We start from the raw sequence: 22,876 nt of genomic DNA on the forward strand, positions 1-22,876 counted from the left end.
ACACTAGCGCTGCGCCATCGGGGGAGGCCTTCACTCCACCGGGTATAGAACCCGGGACCCCCTTGATTACAAGGCGACGACACTTGCGCTGCGCCATCGGGGGAGGCCTTCACTCCACCGGGAATAGAACCCGGGACCCCCTTGATTACAGGGCGACGACACTGGCGCTGCGCCATCGGGGGAGGTCTTCACTCCATCGGGTATAGAACCCGGGACCCCCTTGATTACAAGGCGGCGACACTAGCGCTGCGCCATCGGGGGAGGCCTTCACTCCACCGGGTATAGAACCCGGTACCCCCTTGATTACAAGGCGACGACATTAGCGCTGCGCCATCGGGGGAGGCCTTCACTCCACCGGGTATAGAACCCGGTACCCCCTTGATTACAAGGCGACGACACTAGCGCTGCGCCATCGGGGGAGGTCTTCACTCCACCGGGTATAGAATCCGGGTCCCCCTTGATTACAAGGCGGCGACACTAGCGCTGCGCCATCGGGGGAGGCCTTCACTCCACCGGGTATAGAACCCGTGACCCCTTTGATTGCAAGGCGACGACACTAGCGCTGCGCCATCGGGGGAGGCCTTCACTCCACCGGGTATAGAACCCGGGACCCCCTTGATTACAAGGCGGCGACACTAGCGCTGCGCCATCGGGGGAGGCCTTCACTCCACCGGGTATAGAACCCGGGACCCCCTTGATTACAAGGCGGCGACACTAGCGCTGCGCCATCGGGGGAGGCCTTCACTCCACCGGGTATAGAACCCGGGACCCCCTTGATTACAGGGCGACGACACTGGCGCTGCGCCATCGGGGGAGGCCTTCACTCCACCGGGTATAGAACCCGGTACCCCCTTGATTACAAGGCGACGACACTAGCGCTGCGCCATCGGGGGAGGCCTTCACTCCACCGGGTATAGAACCCGTGACCCCCTTGATTACAGGGCGACGACACTGGCGCTGCGCCATCGGGGGAGGCCTTCACTCCACCGGGTATAGAACCCGGGACCCCCTTGATTACAGGGCGACGACACTGGCGCTGCGCCATCGGGGGAGGTCTTCACTCCACCGGGTATAGAACCCGGGACCCCCTTGATTACAAGGCGGCGACACTAGCGCTGCGCCATCGGGGGAGGCCTTCACTCCACCGGGTATAGAACCCGGGACCCCCTTGATTACAGGGCGACGACACTGGCGCTGCGCCATCGGGGGAGGTCTTCACTCCACCGGGTATAGAACCCGGGACCCCCTTGATTACAAGGCGGCGACACTAGCGCTGCGCCATCGGGGGAGGCCTTCACTCCACCGGGTATAGAACCCGTGACCCCCTTGATTACAGGGCGACGACACTGGCGCTGCGCCATCGGGGGAGGTCTTCACTCCACCGGGTATAGAACCCGGGACCCCCTTGATTACAAGGCGGCGACACTAGCGCTGCGCCATCGGGGGAGGCCTTCACTCCACCGGGTATAGAACCCGGGACCCCCTTGATTACAAGGCGACGACACTTGCGCTGCGCCATCGGGGGAGGTCTTCACTCCACCGGGTATAGAACCCGGGACCCCCTTGATTACTAGGCGACGACACTAGCGCTGCGCCATCGGGGGAGGCCTTCACTCCACCGGGTATAGAACCCGGGACCCCCTTGATTACAAGGCGACGACACTTGCGCTGCGCCATCGGGGGAGGCCTTCACTCCACCGGGTATAGAACCCGGGACCCCCTTGACTACAAGGCGGCGACACTAGCGCTGCGCCATCGGGGGAGGCCTTCACTCCACCGGGTATAGAACCCGGGACCCCCTTGATTACAAGGCGACGACACTTGCGCTGCGCCATCGGGGGAGGTCTTCACTCCACCGGGTATAGAACCCGGGACCCCCTTGATTACAAGGCGACGACACTTGCGCTGCGCCATCGGGGGAGGCCTTCACTCCACCGGGTATAGAACCCGGGACCCCCTTGATTACAAGGCGACGACACTAGCGTTGCGCCATCGGGGGAGGCCTTCACTCCACCGGGTATAGAATCCGGGACCCCCTTGATTACAAGGCGACGACACTTGCGCTGCGCCATCGGGGGAGGTCTTCACTCCACCGGGTATAGAACCCGGGACCCCCTTGATTACAAGGCGGCGACACTAGCGCTGCGCCATCGGGGGAGGCCTTCACTCCACCGGGTATAGAACCCGGGACCCCCTTGATTACAAGGCGACGACACTTGCGCTGCGCCATCGGGGGAGGCCTTCACTCCACCGGGTATAGAACCCGGGACCCCCTTGATTACAAGGCGGCGACACTAGCGCTGCGCCATCGGGGGAGGCCTTCACTCCACCGGGTATAGAACCCGGGACCCCCTTGATTACAAGGCGACGACACTAGCGCTGCGCCATCGGGGGAGGCCTTCACTCCACCGGGTATAGAACCCGGGACCCCCTTGATTACAAGGCGGCGACACTAGCGCTGCGCCATCGGGGGAGGCCTTCACTCCACCGGGTATAGAACCCGGGACCCCCTTGATTACAAGGCGACGACACTTGCGCTGCGCCATCGGGGGAGGCCTTCACTCCACCGGGTATAGAACCCGTGACCCCCTTGATTACAGGGCGACGACACTGGCGCTGCGCCATCGGGGGAGGTCTTCACTCCATCGGGTATAGAACCCGGGACCCCCTTGATTACAAGGCGGCGACACTAGCGCTGCGCCATCGGGGGAGGCCTTCACTCCACCGGGTATAGAACCCGGTACCCCCTTGATTACAAGGCGACGACATTAGCGCTGCGCCATCGGGGGAGGCCTTCACTCCACCGGGTATAGAACCCGGTACCCCCTTGATTACAAGGCGACGACACTAGCGCTGCGCCATCGGGGGAGGTCTTCACTCCACCGGGTATAGAATCCGGGTCCCCCTTGATTACAAGGCGGCGACACTAGCGCTGCGCCATCGGGGGAGGCCTTCACTCCACCGGGTATAGAACCCGTGACCCCTTTGATTGCAAGGCGACGACACTAGCGCTGCGCCATCGGGGGAGGCCTTCACTCCACCGGGTATAGAACCCGGGAGCCATCAGCTGATATCAGCTGTATTACAGTCAGAAGTTGGACTTCGCATCTGCGGTGAATATTTTCAAAGTCCGACCTGGGCTGATATTGTTCAGAGCATAGAATTCTACTGCTTTGGTCTGTTGTCCGGGTGAGGGAGTCAAAACATTACCGTGGGGTCTTTCCCAATACTCAGTCTATTGTCTGGGCGACGGAGTCAAAACATTACCGTGTTTTTTTTCCAATTTGGGGTTTTTCCAATTGAAGTGCCAACTCATGTCCGGTCAACAGACCGATTATTGATTTTTTCTGACAGCAGTACTGAGCTACAGCATATCACAAACGTTTTGACCATGTTAGCAACTACAGGGTATTACCAAAGTTTATCTTGTATTTTATTATTTAAGCATATATTACAGTGTACTACTGTGTAAGCAGAAGGGCTATATTTTTAGCAGGCTTATAGACAACAGACTAACAGATGCAGCTTTTGTACACATAGCCAAATCAGTCTGTTGAGGGTTCTTCATTTGTACACTAGAATTCGGGATTCTTGGGATTTTGACAGTGTAGCACAATTGGACAATAGGCTTATATGGACAACTTGATATAGTTTTAAGTGTAGCCAAATTAGTCTGTTAATGGATCTTCATTTGTATACTAGAATTCAGGATTCCTTGGATTTGACAGCGTAGCAAACTTGAGGCAATTGACTCATATGGGCATCTTGACATAGTTTTAAGTATAGCCAAATCGGTCTGTTAATCATATGAACTCTTCATTTGTACGATTTTTTGTCCTCATCCTATGGTATTTGCTACTACTAGTGACGAATTTACGCAATGGGTTAATCAAGTTCTGTTATCCTGGAAAATTGGGCAGTCAAGTTACACGGAAGTCAAAGTAGTAGTTCCAAAAAAGACAAACCCAACGTTAGTCACAGATTTTAGACTTATCTGAATTCTGACTAGTGATACAAAACTATTAACTATAGCTATGTTTAAGTATGCGTCTCAATAAATATATAGAAAAACTAATTGGAAACGTACAATTCGCCTGCAATACGTCTCTAAACATACATCAATTGCTACAACTCTAGGGAATGCCAGGTTCAAATCCTGGGTACGGTATGAGTGTGTTTTTGTTGCGATGGCAATACAGAAATGGGAATAAGTAGGAAATAGATATTGAGAGGAAATGCTGCTTTCTACAAGAGTATTGATTGCTGAATAGTGCATATTCATCCATTTCGTGTGATCATCACTTACTCCTCATCGTCACCATTAGCAAAAAATTGCAGAAGAGCAACACTAAATGGTCAAAATACACCGACTTGTCACAAACTGTTACATTACGGCCTCGAGCAGCCATGACTGAGGCCAGTTCTTGTAAGCAGGAGGGCGGGAGATACTAACGCAGATATTCATGATTCAAAACAAACGTGCAGCTGGTACAGATATAACGAACGCTACGTGATGGATATTTCCTTGAAAGCGACAAATAAAATTGGCCGAAAACATGGCAGCTGTGCGCATCCTGCCGTCACACGACACCCACTCATACGTACCCAACCAGAATTCCTTCTCCAGATCCCCGAAGCCCCACTTGTAGTCCAACCAGCTCCTGAAGAAGTCTGTCCTCGGAGCCGGGTAATTCCCTCTGCGCTGGAAAACAGTCCAACCGCCTCCATCGGTATCCATGTCACAGAATATCTGAAAGCAACGAATTTTCGGATAAGAGTATATTAAAGAAAGCATTGTCATCAAGGCAGATAAGAAAGATATAACACAAGTTTCGTTAATGAAAGGCTTTCAGAAAATCGACAGCGCATATAACTAAATACCGGACGACAATAGACGTGCATATAAATTCACATAAAGTACTCAGCTGTTCTAGTTCTGACATTCCAAGCAAATATGGACGTCCTGATTTGCTCAACTCTTCCTGCATAATTATTATTAGCTTTAAAGTTTTCAAAACATACGTTTCGAACACTCTTAATTGATTGATTGAGTTAGGTTCTTTTACGTCACACATCAGTTACAATCATTAACATTGCATCTAACTGTCGATAACAAAATCTAGTTCGATATTGTTTATAAAAACATCAGACTAAAATTGTTACAACAATAATTCGGATCTTTTTTAACTTCTTGAATTAACTGTCCGAATACTGCATTGGCTTTAATTTTCATACGTTTTTGACCACTGAGTTGATGGATTCACAGAGAAATGATTATTATAAGTTTCTGACGTAACGTCTATTTACGAGGTTACGATGGACGATATCGGAAATTTGATATTACGATATATCGTCAAGATCGTTGTTGGTGTTTTAAGTCGATTTTATGCACAGTAAGGCTAATCGGGACTGGACCTACAGTTTAAAGTGGGATCCGTACCACTAAATGCCTCCACTGGGTATTGAAGCCGGGACCCCTTGATTACAAGGTGTCGAGGCTACCACTGCGCCATCGGGGAGGCCAGATATACCGTCAAGAAAATGTCGTCACAGACGATACGATATTTTTCCGTAACGTGATATCGGCGATATATCGTCTCCAAGATATCTTCACATATCTATCGCTGACACGATATATATCGCTAAAACATCGAGACTATATATCGCCGACACGATATATATCGCCAAAATATCGTGACGATATATCGTCTAGTTGATACCGCCTGGATGATATTTTTTCAATATCTCGATATATCGTCTGGACGATATTTTTTTTTTACAATACCGCGATATATTGTCTGGACGATATTTTCTTAATATCGCGATATATCGTCTGGACGATATATCGCCCAACACTAGAGGTTACAGTTCAGGAGAACAGAGTGCTACATGTGCGCTGTGTTCTCTTTGCAATCCATGTCATAGTCCGTCCTCCTGGGACATGTTTAGCTGCGGTGCTAAAAACCTGAACTCCGGCGCCTGTAACTCCAGCTGACATTGAACCCTCCCGAAGACTATATAGTCTCGAGGCAGTGGCTTTCGTTTTTCCCTCACAAAAACCACTTTTGCTGGCAGAGAAATCTGCACCCTGTCTCCGACCTGTATCTGTGGCGGCCATACACTATCGGTTATTAGCTTCTTAGCCAATCTTATTTACTCCATAACAAGGGCTATTCCACCATGTAGGAAGTGAGGAACTTCCTACAGTTTATTTACACTTATTTCCAGGCTTCTACTTTTTTTAGGAGTTTAATGTGCGTTATAAAATTATGAGCGCAATGTGCGTACATTTGACTAGGTTCGCTACTGTACGCTATCATTCGCTTGTTCCATGGCCAGCCAAAGGCGACAATGGCTGCATTCGTAGGACTGAGGCGATACGGAGCGGCTCACTTGTGAGCAATCACCGGCACACTGGAATTTCTTCGAACGCTTCAGCTCAGTGATCGCATTCCACGGTCGATTTTCGTCTGCTGCAGACAAAAGAGCAACATTGCCGTCGTCTTGGACAGCAAGCTTGGCTGCGCTGTTGTTAAAAGTTTGCAACGGATAACCGTCTTTTTAGGATCCTTTTACCGTTTATTTTTGTCAGGTTTTAGAGATGTTTTAAGCCCATTTTATGCACAGATAAGCTAATCGGTACTGGAGTTACAGTTTAAAGTCAGATCCGCCTCCACCACGTGATGGGGCCAGTGGATGAAGTGAGCCGGAAGCACCGATACTCCGTTCCGGCAAATCAGTTTGGTACCGGATTTCAGTTCCTGCCACAACATTGGAAGTCCATTTCAATTATATAATTTTTTTTTACATAAATTCTTGCAAACAAGAGATGAAGAGGAAAAGGGAATGTTCTTGTACTAAATTTATCTCCTGTCGGCGAGCATTCAGGACCAAGGAAGTGCCAGTCATTTCATGCTGACGAGACAGGTTTCGTTTATCGCATCTTTCTCTTGGTAGATGTTAATCGCAAAGCTTTGGAACAGCGATGGATTTCCCAGAAGCAGAAAATTCTCTAGGAGGAGAATTATTTCGTAATGCTGTCAGTTATGTGCTACGAAATGACTATTTTTACGTAGTTGGTTCATCATCGGCCTTATAGTTTTCCTTTCCCCCTTGTGTAATATACTAGAGTCCGATAATTTTATTTTCCTTGTTAGAATAGCAGATTAAAATGAAAGAGGAACATTCTGCGATAATTCAGTTTTATTACGAAGGAACACAACGGTACTGGTATTGTAATCGAAACTGAAGAAGACGAGAGCGACAGACGTGATACATCTTGTGTTTATATATTTACTTTGGATGCAATAATAATAATAATAATAATAATAATAATACTAATAATAATAATAACAACAACAACAATGACAACAATTGGTCGATTTGATTTATAAACCGAAGTAAAATTGAATTGAATTGAATTGAAAAGTCTTTTTATTTACTACAGAGCGAGATTCAGCCCTGGGCTGCTCTACCACCTAACTCTGGTGAATAAAAGTTACAATACATACATTTATAATACTGAATAATACTGAAATCAGATAACATAACATGAATGAATTTGACATAAATGAAAAATAATAAAATTATAAGAGAATACAATGACAGATACATTAACACACACACACACACACACACACACATACACACGTGTACATACGCAATTTCCAAATCGATACTAAAATAGCATGCACACAGGATGAAATAAATATTCGTTGTGTCAGATAAGTGTTTGCAAAATACATGGTTTTACTTTACTTGATTCCTGTTGCTTAACCGTACGAGCTAATGCTCAATTGTTGCCTTTGCAATAAAAATAATACGACTTGTTCTTTGAAGTTTTTGGGTGTTGTAGCAAAAGAAATATAATCGGGAAGAGCATTCCAAACATTTGCAGACCAGAGGGAGAAGGAGCCTTCGAAACTGACAGCAGAGTGGCGGGGAATGTCGATTTTTCGCCGACCTCTAGTATTGTATTGATGTATGGAATTTCTAAATGCCAGTTTCTCGTGGAGATAGCTAGGTGTTTGCAATTTTAATACTTTATATATTGTAGAACACTGATGCAGGAGGCGTCGCCTAGACATGTTAAGGATTTTGTATGTATTGAGCAAGGGTAGGATGTGCTGATTTCTCCTGATCGAGAGAACGTAACGAATGCAAGAATTCTGTATTTTTTGTATTCTGTTCGATATTTTACGTTGTAAATTCGTGCCGTACACCACATCACAGTAATCGAAAATAGGATATATTAGAGTTTCGATGAGATATAATTTCGTTTCTTTAGTGAAAAAGTCTCTCCTCCTGTAGAGTGATCTCATTATTGTTAGCGCTTTTGTGCATTGCGCTGAAATATGCCCTGCCCAGGAAAGTTTGGGATCGAAAGTAAGGCCTAGATTTTTAACGGTTGGTGCATAAATTATGTTTTGGTTTTTAATTTTGATGTTAATTGTATCATAATTTACTTTTTCAAGATAATACTTAGAGCCTAAAATTGTGTATACGCATTTATTCTGGTTAATTGCGAGCCCATTTGCAGTGAGCCACTTGTTAAGGGTATGTAAATCATTGTTTAGATTATCTATCTTGTTTAACAAATCCGATGGTGATGACGATATCATCAACTGCGTATCATCCGCGTAACAATGTATATTACAATGGCTGATGGTCTTTGATATATCAGCGACGTATAAGGTGTATAAAAGGGGGGCCAGAATGGAACCTTGCGGGACTCCTCCATTTAATGTTATCGGTGATGATCCGGTGTCAGCAGGGTAAAAAACCCTTTGTCTTCTTTCGTGTAGATATGATTGGAACCAGTTTATTACAGGCTTCGAAAAACTGTAGTATTTCATTTTTGCTAGGAGAAGGTTATGATTGACAAGATCGAAAGCTTTAGAAAGGTCTAATAATACTAGTATAGTTAGTTTTTTATCGTTAATCGAACGTAAAATATTGTCCATGACAGATAATAATGCCGTGGTTGTACTATGAGAAGTACGGAAACCTGATTGAGAATCAGGTAAGATTTTATATTTTGCAATGTACTCTTTTAATTGTATAGATACTATCTTTTCGGTGACTTTTGAAAATATTGATAGAATGCTGACTGGTCTTAAATCGCTTAGAGAGGTTAACGTCTGCTTTTTGGGGAGCGGAATAACTCGAGCTTCTTTCCATGCATTTGGAAATTGGCTGGTTTTCAGAGAAAAATTTATGGTATGCGTGAGTGCCGTAAGTATGAAGGGAAGGGCCAGTTTAAGCATTTTGCACGTAATGTTGTCCACTCCTGCAGCATTTGATCGAATACTGTACACGGCCTTTTCAACCTCAGAATCTTGAACCTGGCGAAAGGATAATTCTTCTGCATCGTTTTGAAAGGAGTTCTCTAAGAAATACTTGCACTCCTTTGCAATAATGGCGTTGTCTCGAGGAACACTGTCGTAGACATTTGCAAAATGTTTATTAATTTCAGAGGGACTGCTCAGGTGAGGCGGAAGTTCTCCCGCGTTCCGTTTGCTACCGATACCAATTGTTTTCAGGCTATTCCACATATTTTTTGAATTTCTCTTATTGTTATTTACAATAAAAGAAAAATAAGCTTTCTTCTCTTGCCTCGTAACAGAGGTGGTAAAATTTCTTAATCTTTTATATTCGTCCCAATGTAAAATTAATTTGCTTCGCTTGTATTTACGCAGCGCACCATCCCTCAATTTCATAAGCAGCTTAAGATTATCCGTTAGCCACGGCGCTGGCTCTTTCGTCACCCTAACCGTTCGTAATGGGGCGTGAACGTTAAACAGGTCGACGAGATTTTTCTCAAGAAATTCTATTTTAGAATCGATGTTTCCAAGTTTAAACGTTTCGTTCCAATTGATGTTTACAGCATCTAGACAAAAATTTTCATATTCAAATTTCTTAAAATCTCGGTACGTAACGTACTTGGCTTTATCCCTGGGTTTTGCGCAATGCAGTGACACGCTCGTCAAGCAGTGGTCTGAAGTTCCGATTGGACTCGCGATTTCGAAAGAAGATACAATGTTGGGGTTGTCAACAATTATTAAATCTAACAATGTTTCGGAAGATTCTGTTATTCTAGTGGGTTTATCAATCAATTGTGTTAAACTATACGATTTTATAATATCTTTAAGAAACAGGGTCTCCGCTTTTTGTGTGCTGAGCATGTCGCAATTAAAATCGCCTAGCATAAGGAAAGTGTCTACACCGGCATAGTTATCTGAAATAATTTCTTCTATGATGGCGAGATTTGTATAGGGTACATTTGGTGGACGGTAAAACGCGCAAATGCCAAGTTTTAAGTCACTTACACTAACTATCATGCTAATATATTCAATATCATTGTCTTCGGATGGTCGGAAGTCTACGAATTTTACTGCCAGCGCCGAGCGGATAAATATGGCAATGCCCCCGCCTTCTTTCTTGTTTCTGTCGTTACGGAAAACCGAGTAACCGGGGATGTTGATTTCGTTCGTCCCGTCTGCGCTACAGAGCCACGTTTCCGTTATTATTACGATATCGTAAGCACGTTGGCGTACCACGAACCTCAGTTCGTCTATTTTCGGGATTAAAGAACGAACGTTTGCGTGTGCTATGCTGAGGTCGGATAAATTTGGCAACCTCTGCTTCCGAACCAGGGTGTCGTGGGTCTTTGACCGAGTAACGGGGGTTGAGACTGTTTGATGGTCAGGCGGGTAGGGGTCGCTCTCTCTCATGACGTTTTCACCCATTCTTGAAAGAAAAAGGCGCTTCTGTTTCTCCTTCCCTCCCCTCTCTCTACGGCCGATCGGAATACGTAGCTGTGGGGACATTCTTTGATCGAAAAAGCGAACAATATATCAAGGCAAGCACTTACCTGACTTACACGAAAATTTCTAAGACACATATCCAGGTTATTTCTTCTCTTCATCGGGTGGAAACGAGTACACAAACAACGACACACAATCACACACACATTTACACACACTATTGCTTGAGACGAAGACACAAACACATAATATTTTAATGGCAAAATAGAATTAAACATATTTAGATTATTAGTTTTCATGGCTCTTGTAGAATACGCTTCCTACGAGCGACATAGGAGGCACTTGCTGCTATCCCAGAGTTTTTTCTTGTTTTTTTCGCGTATTACGGCTAGATTGTTTTACAGGTTTGACAGTTGTCTACACGATGTGACATAGTGTTTCGTGTTACCTTTCCTGACCACTATTTTCCCATCTTCCGTGTACACCTGTTTGAGACCGAACTTCTCGATGGCCTTCCTGATGAATGAGATCAAATGATTGTTACTTTAATTTATTTTTATTAATTTAATAGTAGTCTTCGTGTGTATTCAGTTGTGGCGTTAGTGCTATTAAATTATACAACTTTAAGCACAGCCCGAGACCTAGGCCCGTACCCAGGGAAGAAGCCATGTCCATCCTCGAACTATGGAATATTTAAATGTTAAAAGTTCTAACAGTCTCTTCCCTGGCCTTGCGGTCTAAGGCTTTGTGCTTTTGGGGCCTCCCCCATGGCGCAGTGGTAGCGTCATTGCCTTGTAATCAAGGGGTCCCGGGTTCGATACCCGGTGGAGGCACAAGTGGTTCGGATTCCACTTTAAACTGTAGGTCCAGTCCCGATTAGCCTTACTGTGCATAAAGTGGACTTAAAACAGCAACTCAAGCAAGCAAGCAAGCTTTGTGCTTTTGACTCCGGCTGCGGGACGCATGGGTTCGAGTCCGTCTGGGTTCAGTCTCTGGGTTTTCGGCCTGTGTATAGGACTAGCAAGTTTGGAGGGGGTGGCAGGGTGGAAAGTAGAGGGCGCAAAAATCAAGCTTCCCTGAGTAAAAATTTAATCTTGGGTCGCCCCTGATAATCATTGCTCACACGTATCATTTAATTTACAAACACATATTTTTTTAAAACATAGAATTATCGTAGTTGTTCAGTGGTCCTGGTAAGAACACATAGCCGGCCTTCGTGGCTGAGTGATTAGCAGAGCGGTACGACGAAAAGTGGTTCTGGGCTCGATTCCCAGCTTGGGCATAGGTGTTCCTTCACATCAATTTCATATCATTGCTCATCCTCATCGTCGCGATTAGACAAACTCGGAAGAAAAGCAAATCAAAATAAATGCCCCAATTCAATGAACTCCACAGGATTTCTGATCTTCTCTTTGTTAAACATTTTCGGATCTACCTCCTCCTCCTTTAAAAAATCCTGGGTACAGGCCTTACAGCAACATAAACAAAATTATGATAGAACACGAATGTAAGACTAAAATAAGTCTGAAATCTTATTGATCATTAATAATAGAAAGCAAGAATTAATTAAACTGTAACACTTAATAAAAACATTTAAACTATAGCCTTTCTCTACGGGTACACACTAGGGATGGCCAGATCCGGATCCTGCCGGATCCGAAATCCGGATCCGGTTGGTTCCGGATCCTAAGGATCCGGATCCTAAAATTTTTCGGATCCGGATCCGCGGATCCGGAATTTTCAGATCCGGATCCGGATCCGTTTTGCCATCCCACATGCGCTTCTTTGGAAAGTAACAATGTGCTTATAACATATTGTTACCTGCTAATATACATATAACAGTTGGGCTGAAAAGTTCGTAGGCTAACAAAGTAAAAAATATTTTTTTGACAAAATTCGATTTTATTATTCAATATAGTTGCCTTCGAGGGCGATACAACGATTATAGCGGTCATACAATTTTTCGATGCCATTTTTATAGTACGATTTCTCTTTAGCCTCAAAATAGGCCTCAGTTTCGGCGATTACCTCTTCATCAGGGCCAGATCTGGAGAATATGGTGGATGGGGAAGCAATTCGTAGTCTAATTCATATAATTTTGCCATCGTTTTCATTGATTTGTGACACGGTGCATTGTCTTGATGAAACAGCACTTTTTTCTTCTTCAAATGGGGCCGTTTTTTTCGTTATTTCATCCTTTAAACGCTCCAACAACGCTATGTAATAATCGCTGTTGATGGTCTGGCCCTTTTTGAGGTAATCGATGAATATAATACCATGCGCATCCCAGAATACTGATGCCATAATCTTGCCAGCCGACTGTTGGGTCTTTCCACGCTTTGGATATTCGGTTCATCACGTGCAGTCCACTCGGCTGACTGGCGATTGGACTCTGGAGTGTTTATATGGAGCCATGTTTCATCCATTGTAATATATCGACGGAAAAATTCGTGTTTATTACGGTTGAATATCGCTAAACATTGCTCCGAATCATCAAAACGTTGTTGCTTTTGATCGATTGTGAGCACGCACGGCACCCATTTTGCACACAGCTTTCGCATGTTCGAATATTCATGCACAATATGTCAACACGTTCCTTTGATATTTTTAAAGTCTCAGCTATCTCGATCAACTTCACTTTACGATCATTTAAAATTATTTTGTGGACTTTTTTGATGTTTTCGTCGGTAACAGCCTCTTTGGGGCGTCCACTGCGTGCATCGTCTTCGATGCTCATTTCGCCTCGTTTAAATTTAGCAAACCACTTCTCAACGGTTGATTTTCCTGGTGCAGAGTCCGAATAATGTTTATCAAGCCAAGCCTTGGCTTCAACAGTAATTTTTTTCGCCAAAAAGCAATGCTGTGAAATTTATACACGTATATTTTGAAGGTTAGTACTAAGTAAAAATCACATGGATTTAATTCTAGTAACGCCATCTATGAGTCAGCCTACGAACTTTTCAGCCCACCCGATATATATAATATACCTACACACACATATATATCGTGTGTGCGCGCGTGCGCGATTTGTAATTAATTAATACACTTACAAGGGAGGTCTAAGTCTCCCCCTCCGATTTCCATGAAACTTGCAGGGCCCAAATGAAGAAATACGTGTTTTTTTTGTTTCGGCAAAAAATTTGTTCTAGAGCGCAACCACCTCTCAAATGTCAAGATGAGGACAAATTGAAGTGGGGATCTGACCCCTGTGTTCCCCTCCGATTTCCATGAAACGTGGCAGGTGTATAGTAGGGATGGTCAGATCCGGATCCTAGCGGATCCGAAATCCAGATCTTTATTTTAATTTGTAGAACTGTAACTGTAGAACAATTGTATAATTTTTGTATAACATTTCTATCTTGTTATATGTGTTAAAGGTTTCATCCTGGAATGGAATTTCTCACATTTATGTGTGTTTTCATTCCCCGCCCCCCTCAAATGTCAAGATGAGGAGAAATTGAAGTGGGGATCTGACCCCGAAACCACGTAAACATGGCATAGGAAGAAACAAGGGGCATACGGACTCTCTATACACCTGTCAAATTTCATGAGAATCGGAGGGGGACACAGGGGTCAGATCATCCTCACGTCAATTTGTCCTCATCGTGACATTTGAGGCGGGTTTTGCCCCCTAAAACAGTTTTTTTTTTAGCCGAAACAAAAAAAAAACACGTATTTCTTCCTTTGGGCCCCTCTATACACCTGCCAAGTTTCATGAAAATCGGAGGGGGACACAGGGGTCAGATCCTTACTTCAATTTGTCCTCATCCTGACATTTGAGGGGATTTTGCCCCCTAAAACAGTTTTTAGCTGAAACAAAAAAACACGTATTTCTTCCTTTGGGCCCCACTATACACCTGCCAAGTTTCATGGAAATCGGAGGGGGACACATAAGTCAAATGCCCACTTAAATTTGTCCTCATATTGACATTTGAGGGGGGGTGGGTTGCCCCTAGAACAGTTTTTTAGCCGAAACAAAAAAAAAACACGAATTTCTTCATTTGGGCCCGTTTATACACACCTGCCAAGTATCATGGAAATCGGAGGGGGACACAGGGGTCAGATCCTCAATTTGTCCTCATCTTTACATTTGAGGGGGTTTTGCCCTCTAAACACGTTTTTTAGCTGAAACAAAAAAAAAAACGTATTTCTTCCATTGGGCCCCACTATACACCTGCCAAGTTTTATGGAAATCGGAGGGGGACACAGGGGTCAGATCCTCACTTCAATTTGTCCTCATCTTGACATTTAAGGGGGTTTTGCCCCCTAAAACAGTTTTTTAGCTGAAACAAAAAAAACACGTATTTCTTCCATTGGGCCCCAATATACACCTGCCAAGTATCATGGAAATCGGAGAGGGACACAGGGGTCAGATCCTCACTTCAATTTGTCTTCATCTTGACATTTGAGGGGGTTTTGCCCCTTAAAACAGTTTTTTTCAAACACGTAATTCTGCCTTTGGGCCCCACTATACACCTGCCAAGTTTCATGGAAATCGGAGGGGATACTTAGATAACCTCCCTTGTAATTATTTAACACTGCATATATTATAATGTTTTATTTTAATTTGTAGAACTGTAACTGTAGAACAATTGTATAATTTTTGTATAACATTTCTATCTTGTTATATGTGTTAAAGGTTTCATCCTGGAATGGAATGTCTCACATTTATGTGTGTTTTCATTTCCAATACATTCGAATGAATACATATTCGTTTCAATGGCATTTACAAAATCACCTCTGACATGTGTGCACGAGTGTGTTAGCCGATGCGTAGCAAAGTATTTTAGGAACAACACTTGAAAAAAATTCTTGTAGGACTAACGAAAAATTTCTTTGTAATAGAAGATCATAATACCTTTTAAGTTGTGGTAATATTATAATGGGATTGAGATACGAAACTCTCGGATCCGGATCCGGATTTTCGGATCCGGATCCAGATCCGAATCTTCCGGACCCGGATCCGGAACTTTCGGATCCGGATCCAGATCCGAAACTTTCAGACCCGGATCCAGATCCGAAACTTTCAGACCCGGATCCGGATCCGGAATTTTCGGATCCGGATCCAGATCCGTAACTTTTGGATCCGGATCCGCGGATCCGGAACTCTCGGATCCGGATCCAGATCCGAAACTTTCGGATCCGGATCCGGAATTTTCGGATCCGGATCCAGATCCGTAACTTTTGGATCCGGATCCGGATCCGAACGGATCCGGATTTTTCGGATCCGGATCCGTTTGGCCATCCCTAGTACACACACACACACACTAAAAAATCCTGTGTACGGACCTGTCAAGACCCTTGAGATGTGTACATACTGACCGTGCTATGCCTCTCGGCTATAAACATTAGTTTGAAGTCGCGGCTACTTTGTTAAACAAAAGCTTGCGAATAACGTTTTATCTTTAAATAAATAATATATTTATAAATATAGAGCCACTTCTTTGCTTGTAGGCGACTATGAATTTCTGCACTAGTTATGACGATGTAAACAATATTCTCAAATTTGTAGCATATCGTGGATTCCGCGTCTTCTGCTCCGCCATGTCTACTGAACGGGTTCACTGCAGCGAGCGTACTTCACAGGCGATCAAAACAATATTGCCCGATCGCTGAGCCTTCAGTACTGAGCGTGCCGTTCGGAGCACGGAATGAATCACTGAGCCGCTGCGGAGCGGCTCACTCCACCGAAAGTGATCAATCTTCCCTCTTCCCTGCTGCTGAGGAACCTCGATGCTCCACCTACAGCGGGATCGACGAGGGGTGTTGAATGGAGGGGGTTGCTCGATTAAATGGCCTTCGAGGAAGCATCGAGGGTTTCCTCATCAGTGATACCAACCCTAGCATTATGGTTCTATACCTAGCATAATTTGAACTTCGCTGGCACACAGCACCCTGTGTTTGGCACGTGCCCTTAACGTGCGTCCTTGGGAGACAGATACATTTAATTCAAAGGAAAATATTTTGAGGAAAAAGCAAATATATTTTATATCTTATATGTTCTTCTACAGCAGACTTGTTCCAAACAAAAGAAAGTATGTCGACTAAAGGACAACCTTTTACAATCACATGCCGGTCCATCCTCTTGTTTTAATCTTTTCTTTCTCCTCCCCGATTATGAAATGAACATTTTATGAAGGGAAATCGGTAGAAAGTTGGATGTCACAAATAAAGCATACGGGTCCCCGTTCCCAATCGTCGAATTTTCCCCATCTTTTTCAAGCACCCAATACTGAACCAATTTCATTCATACTGAACCTCCCTTTCCAAACCAGACAAACAATCAGCAACACAATGGTATCCCAAACTCTCAATCATTGCATGTGCAGACCCATAGGACATGTGCACTGCATCAGAAATTTACTGGATGGTGTTGCGTCTATCCTCTCGAATGAGCTCATCATCCCTGTGGCGGTTGTCGTCGGTCAACGACGTTGATGGCCTGCCACTCCTTGTCATGTCCAGACTTTCGGTTTCTCCCTCATTGAACTTAACTACTTAATTCTAGATTAGGCACACACAGGAGTTGTACTACGTAGAAAGTTTCAGCGAAAAATGCAGGCTCGACCAGGACTCGAACACGGGTCTCTGGCATACCGTGCCATTGCTTTAACCACTTTTTTTTCACACTTTTTCTCACTTTTACACTTTTCAATTGTTACAGTTTCTCAGTTTCTTATCATCTGGACAAACACAAATACCCATGCCTTACCCGGGACTCGAACCCGGAACCCCTGGCGTTGTAGCGCGCTCTGCTAACCACTTCGCCACGGAGGTCGACACCACTGAGCTACCGAGCCGGCCTGGCCTCACCTGATCTTTCGCTATCGCTGGTTTACCTGCGTGGAATCGTCTCTGCCAATGCTACTGCAACGGGATCTGTTGCCTTTGAAACACAGTAGACTTCGACGTTGCCTGGTTCCTCCCAGCGTAGAGATGTATGCCAGAGACCCGGGTTCGAGTCCTGGTCGAGCCTGAATTTTTCGCTGAAAATTTCTACGTAGTTAACTACTTAAGTCTGAGCTAAGTCTGTGCTTCGTGGCATGATATTCGATGACCTACAGGAGGTTAAAACAGCTCTAAAATGTGGGGCAGGGAGTGTTCTGTGGAATTTTTCCAAACTGGTTTTGAGGGCTGGATAAAACGCTGGCACAAATGCATCGAACGTGATGGCAACTGTGTGGAAGGGTAACTCTGAGTAGAGGACACTACAGGCAAACTATATGTGTGTTCATTGTTTCAATCTTTCCATTATGAAACAAATTATACCTCAACAGGCAAAACATTTTGATACCTCCTCGTATAACTTCCTACACCTAAAAAGGGCCACGAGTCGCCACTGCTCCATAATATGAAATTTGTGTTGTTTGTCGTGTGGTATCATTTTTTCAGTGTAAAGCACATCCTACTAGAAAGTGTTGATTTTATCTATCTTCGGCGTAGACTTGTGCTCTCCAACGAACTGCCTTCGCTCTTGAGCGAATATTACACTATTTCGTATAATGTGTTTGACCTTCTGCGTCTGACAGGTGTACGGCGGCATAAGTGTCTTATACTCTTCAATGCCTTTAACTTATATGCACTGGCGTACGCACGATTTTCTTTCCGGAGGATGGTGGAATTGTAAAGGTTGTGGATATTACATACCTGCGGTCTGGAAGGGGGATACACTATGAAATATTTCGTAATTTCCACTTTAATCCTCACTTTAAAAGTTGTCCAGGGAAGACTGCATTTACCACTTTGGTTTTCTTAGTTCTTTATTGCTATCATTTGAAAAAAATATTGCTTTTTTGAAAACTTCTGGAGAGGCTGTAGATCAGTCCCCTTCTGCGTACGCCGGTGCTTCTATGGTTTTTAGCTAAGGGTATTAATCCAGGATTTTGAGACCGGTGAAAATAGCCAAAAGTGGTGAAGCGTCCATCATGATACTTTAACACATATAATCCCCTTTCTGGCAAAAAAAAGTAATAGTTCGCTCCACGATTTCATTGATTGATTGAGTTGGTGTTTTAAGTCCACTTTATTCACAGTAAGGCTAATCAGGACTGGACCTACAGTTTAAAGTGGGATCCGAACCACTAGCTGCCTCTACCGGGTATCGAACCCAGGACCCCTTGATTACAAGGCGACGACGCTACCCGCTGCACCATCGGGGAGGCGTTTGCTCCACGAAACGTCTATAACTAACAATAAATCACCTCTTAGACAAGAGTATATATGTCCCACACCTTGATAAAGAAAATAGCGAACAAAACCGGAGACAATATCTAAAACTATATTTATACACCTTCCATGAACCTGGAAGTGATGATGCTAGAAAGATAGCTATTTTCGCAAGACAAAGTTGCATTTCGTCACTCAATTCGCAAGGGCGCAGGGCGCCAAAACCTAATATCTGATTACATAAGCGTGGGTATGAGTTTATTTGTTTGAGTTTTAGCGTCGTGGTTCGGATCCCACTTTAAACTGTACGTCCAGTCCCGATTAGCCTTAGTGCGCATAAAGTGGACTTAAAACACAAAGTTAATCAATCAATTTATTTGAGTTTATTTTTAAATCCACTTTATGCACAGAAGGGCTAATCGGGATTGGACCTACAGCTCAAAGTGGTATATTTGATTGATTGAGTAGGTATTTTAATTCCACTTTATGCACAGTAAGGCTAATCAGTACTGAAACTACAGTTTAAAGTGGGATCCGAAATACTACGTGCCTCCCCGGGAATCAAACCCAGGACCCCTTGATTACAAGGCGACAATGATACCACTGCGCCATCAGGGAGGCCCTCAAAGCGGGATATGAACCACTATGTGTCTCCACCTGATGCGTGGCTATTTATTTTAAAAATTGTTAGATTTATTGTTGACAAGAATTAATTGAAGTTGCAAAATAAGTATATTGCAAAATCATGTATCAATATAAGCTAAGGGATTATGTTATTTTGATGTAATTATGTAGGTAGTAAATAATTAAATAAACGTGTTCTTTAACTAAAATAAGGCTATTTTTTTCGGCATTGAAATCATATGGTTTTTATGGGGATAAGTGGAAAGTAGGAGAGTAGTGTATTTGGTACTATTATAAGCACAACAAATGAAGAACCATATGATTAAACAGCCCGATTTGGCTACACTTAAAACTATGCCAAGATGCCCATATGCCCCAATTGCTCAGGTGTGATATGCTCTCAATCCCAAGAATCCTGAATCCTAGTGTACAAATGAAGAAGCCTCAACAGACAGATTTTGCTACACTTAAAACTATGTCAAGTACCCATATGGTCTTATTGCTTACAGCGTGCTACTCTGTCAAAATCCCAAGAATCCTGAATTCTAGTGTACAAATGAAGAAGCCTCAACAGATTGATTCGGCCATGTGTGCAAAGGCTGAATCTGTGAGATTGTTGTCCATAAGCTTGTCAAAAATATACCCCTCTTGATATTGTTATGGCCACACTTAAAACTAAACCAAAAAGGCTCATATCCTCATGCTCTAACAACTTACAGATCTAATTCAATACAGGATTACCTTGGACAAAGGCAGGCTGCAAAATTGAACTGTTACATGTTTTCTTTCTAATCTTTGATCAGTTTTATTGCCCGGGGCAAGCAATTACTTAACTCAGAAATGCATCAATTTTCCCGATCGAAACTGTCTAACAGACTGATACATTTCTGAGTTAAGTAATTGCTTGCCCCGGGCAATAAATTATGCACGCCTGGGGCTTTCATATGCTGGCATGCATGGGATATAATCTACACAGAAAAATAAGCTGAAAGGGGGCATTATTGATATTTCTATGTAATTCACTGGAAGAGCATAAAACTTCAATTAATATTTCTGTGTAATAGGGGGAAAATTCTTAGTAAAAGAACATTACCCTCTTGTATGCTGTCATGCAAACCTGACTCCAATCCAAAATGCTTTGCTCTGAAATAATATATACGCAAGTAAGACTTTCAGAATATTCACTGCACAGTTAAAATCCAATTTTGACTGTATTAGCTGATATCCAGCTCATAGCTCCTGGGCTCTGATACTCAGTAGAGTGTGGGCATAGTCCCATGGCCTATATGCCTTGTAATCAAAGGCTCCTGCGTTTGAGGCCTTTCCATGGAGAAGTGTTAATATTGCTGCCTTGTAATCAAGGGCTCCGGGTCTGAAACCTGGTGAAAATGTGTAGGCCTCCCCTGATGGCAAAGTGTTGGTATTATATGCCTTGTAATCAAAGGCTCCTAGGTTTGAGGCCTCCCCACGGAGAAGTGCTAGTCTTGCTGCCTTGTAATCAAGGGATAATGGGTTTGAGACCTGGTAAAATGTGTGAGATTGAAATACATGTGGCAGAATAATATCCCCACACGTGAGACTTTGAGAATATTCACTGCTAGCTGATATCCAGCTGATAGCTTCCAGGTTTGATACTGGTAAAGTGTGTTATACAACAGCATAATAGAGCAAAATTATTTTATATTGGGGATCACCAGAGCCTAGTTACTGCTGTTGCCTGGGTATAAAAGCACCAGCTCAGTCACTAACTGCTGTTATAATTGTTTTGGCATATTATCCATAGTTCTGTTTTTTTGGACCAAGAAATTTTATATAAACAAACAATAAAAATGCCAAACTTGAAATATTGCAATCAATGCAATAAAAATATATCTAGTTCTAATTGGGCTAGGCACCGGCATAATTGTAATCCTAAGAAATGCAGAAAGGCTACAAAAATATGTCCAAGATGCCATAAAATATTAAGCAAAGCATATTACAATAGGCATAAGTGTACTTGTTATGTACAGTCATCAATATTGCCCTCACAGCCATCTACATCTGGTCTGAAAAGGAAGCATGAAACACCTGTTAATGCTAGACCGGCAAAGCAGCCACGCTATGCACCACCTATCCATAGTAGTTTTGCTGGCCAACTTAGGGATCACTGTTTTGTATCAGAGCCAAGATGTGATATTAAGAATTTTTTGAACAGTATAAATCCTGATGTGCAGGCAATTCTAAATGCACAAAATGGCTCTTATAAGCTGTCCCTCAAATTGTTTACACAATATAAGAAATCAAATGGCACAAAATTTACACAGCCCCACATAACAGAAACTGTAGCTGTATATTCAAATGCAAATTTAGACAAAATAATAAGCAGTTTGATAGAGCAATTGAATATTAAAAACTCTGAATTTGCAGCAAAATAATCAGGATGGAGCCTATGTGGATCTCCACACAAGTTATATCTTAATATTTCTGAATTCAGCCCACTACAAGGTTCTACATATCTGCCATTACCTGCCAATATTAAAAACAAGAAAGCCGTGGTTAACATAGAAAATAATGATGAGAAATGTTTTCTGTGGTGTATTTTAGCTGCTTTGTATCCAGTTTTAAGGAATCCTCAGAGAATAACTTATTATAAACAATATGAATACAATTTTGATGAAGCAATGGAGGGCTTAGAATATCCAATGTCAGTTCAGAATATTGATAAATTTGAAAAAAAGGCCAGGGATATCAATGCTAAACAATTATCTATTAATGTATATATTTGTTCTACTGGCCGTGGCAATTGCTTGATAGCACCTCTCAGAATCAGTACATTTGATGATGATTCTGCTGTTCCGATTGATCTGCTCTTAATTGAAGGGGATGACACATGCCATTACACTCTAATACACAGTCTTGAAGCTTTAGTCAGAAAACAACAAGGCAAATCCAATACAATATTCAAGTTGTGCAGAAGATGTTTGACTGTATTTGATGGTAGAAAAATGGTGAATGGGATTCGGGAAGTGAATGCAGAAATTGCTAACAACAAGTTAATTGAGCATCTAAAATACTGTGGCAACCATAAACCTGTTCATATGGTGATGCCTAGTCCAAGTGAAAATGCCAAATTCAAAAAATTTGAAGCCTTGTTGGAACACCCAGCATATATAGTCTGTGATTTTGAATCAAATCTCAAACCCCTTGCATTCTGCAGCCCAGATCCTGATGAATCTTCAATTACATCATACCAGTTTTTATTTCTAGTTTTTATTATGTTGTTGTACAGGATGGTGTTGTTAGTGAAGAATATTTATACATGGGATCAGATGCCATCAAAA

At 43.3% G+C, this 22,876-nt stretch overlaps 1 protein-coding gene across 3 annotated transcripts in view; it reads right to left on the bottom strand.

The window, feature by feature from the left end:
- LOC145981701 (techylectin-5A-like) overlaps positions 1-22,876 on the bottom strand; it is a 268,003-nt gene that overhangs the window by 45,909 nt on the left and 199,218 nt on the right. For all 3 annotated transcript variants that reach the window (XM_083115101.1, XM_083115102.1, XM_083115100.1), the window contains one exon: positions 4,606-4,750. In XM_083115101.1, coding sequence (XP_082971227.1) covers positions 4,606-4,750 — 145 coding nt within the window. The remainder of the gene's footprint in view (positions 1-4,605; positions 4,751-22,876) is intronic.

This window comes from Lepisma saccharinum, chromosome 30, assembly GCF_977018435.1.
Source record: "Lepisma saccharinum chromosome 30, izLepSacc3.1, whole genome shotgun sequence".
Lineage (NCBI taxonomy): Eukaryota > Metazoa > Arthropoda > Insecta > Zygentoma > Lepismatidae > Lepisma > Lepisma saccharinum.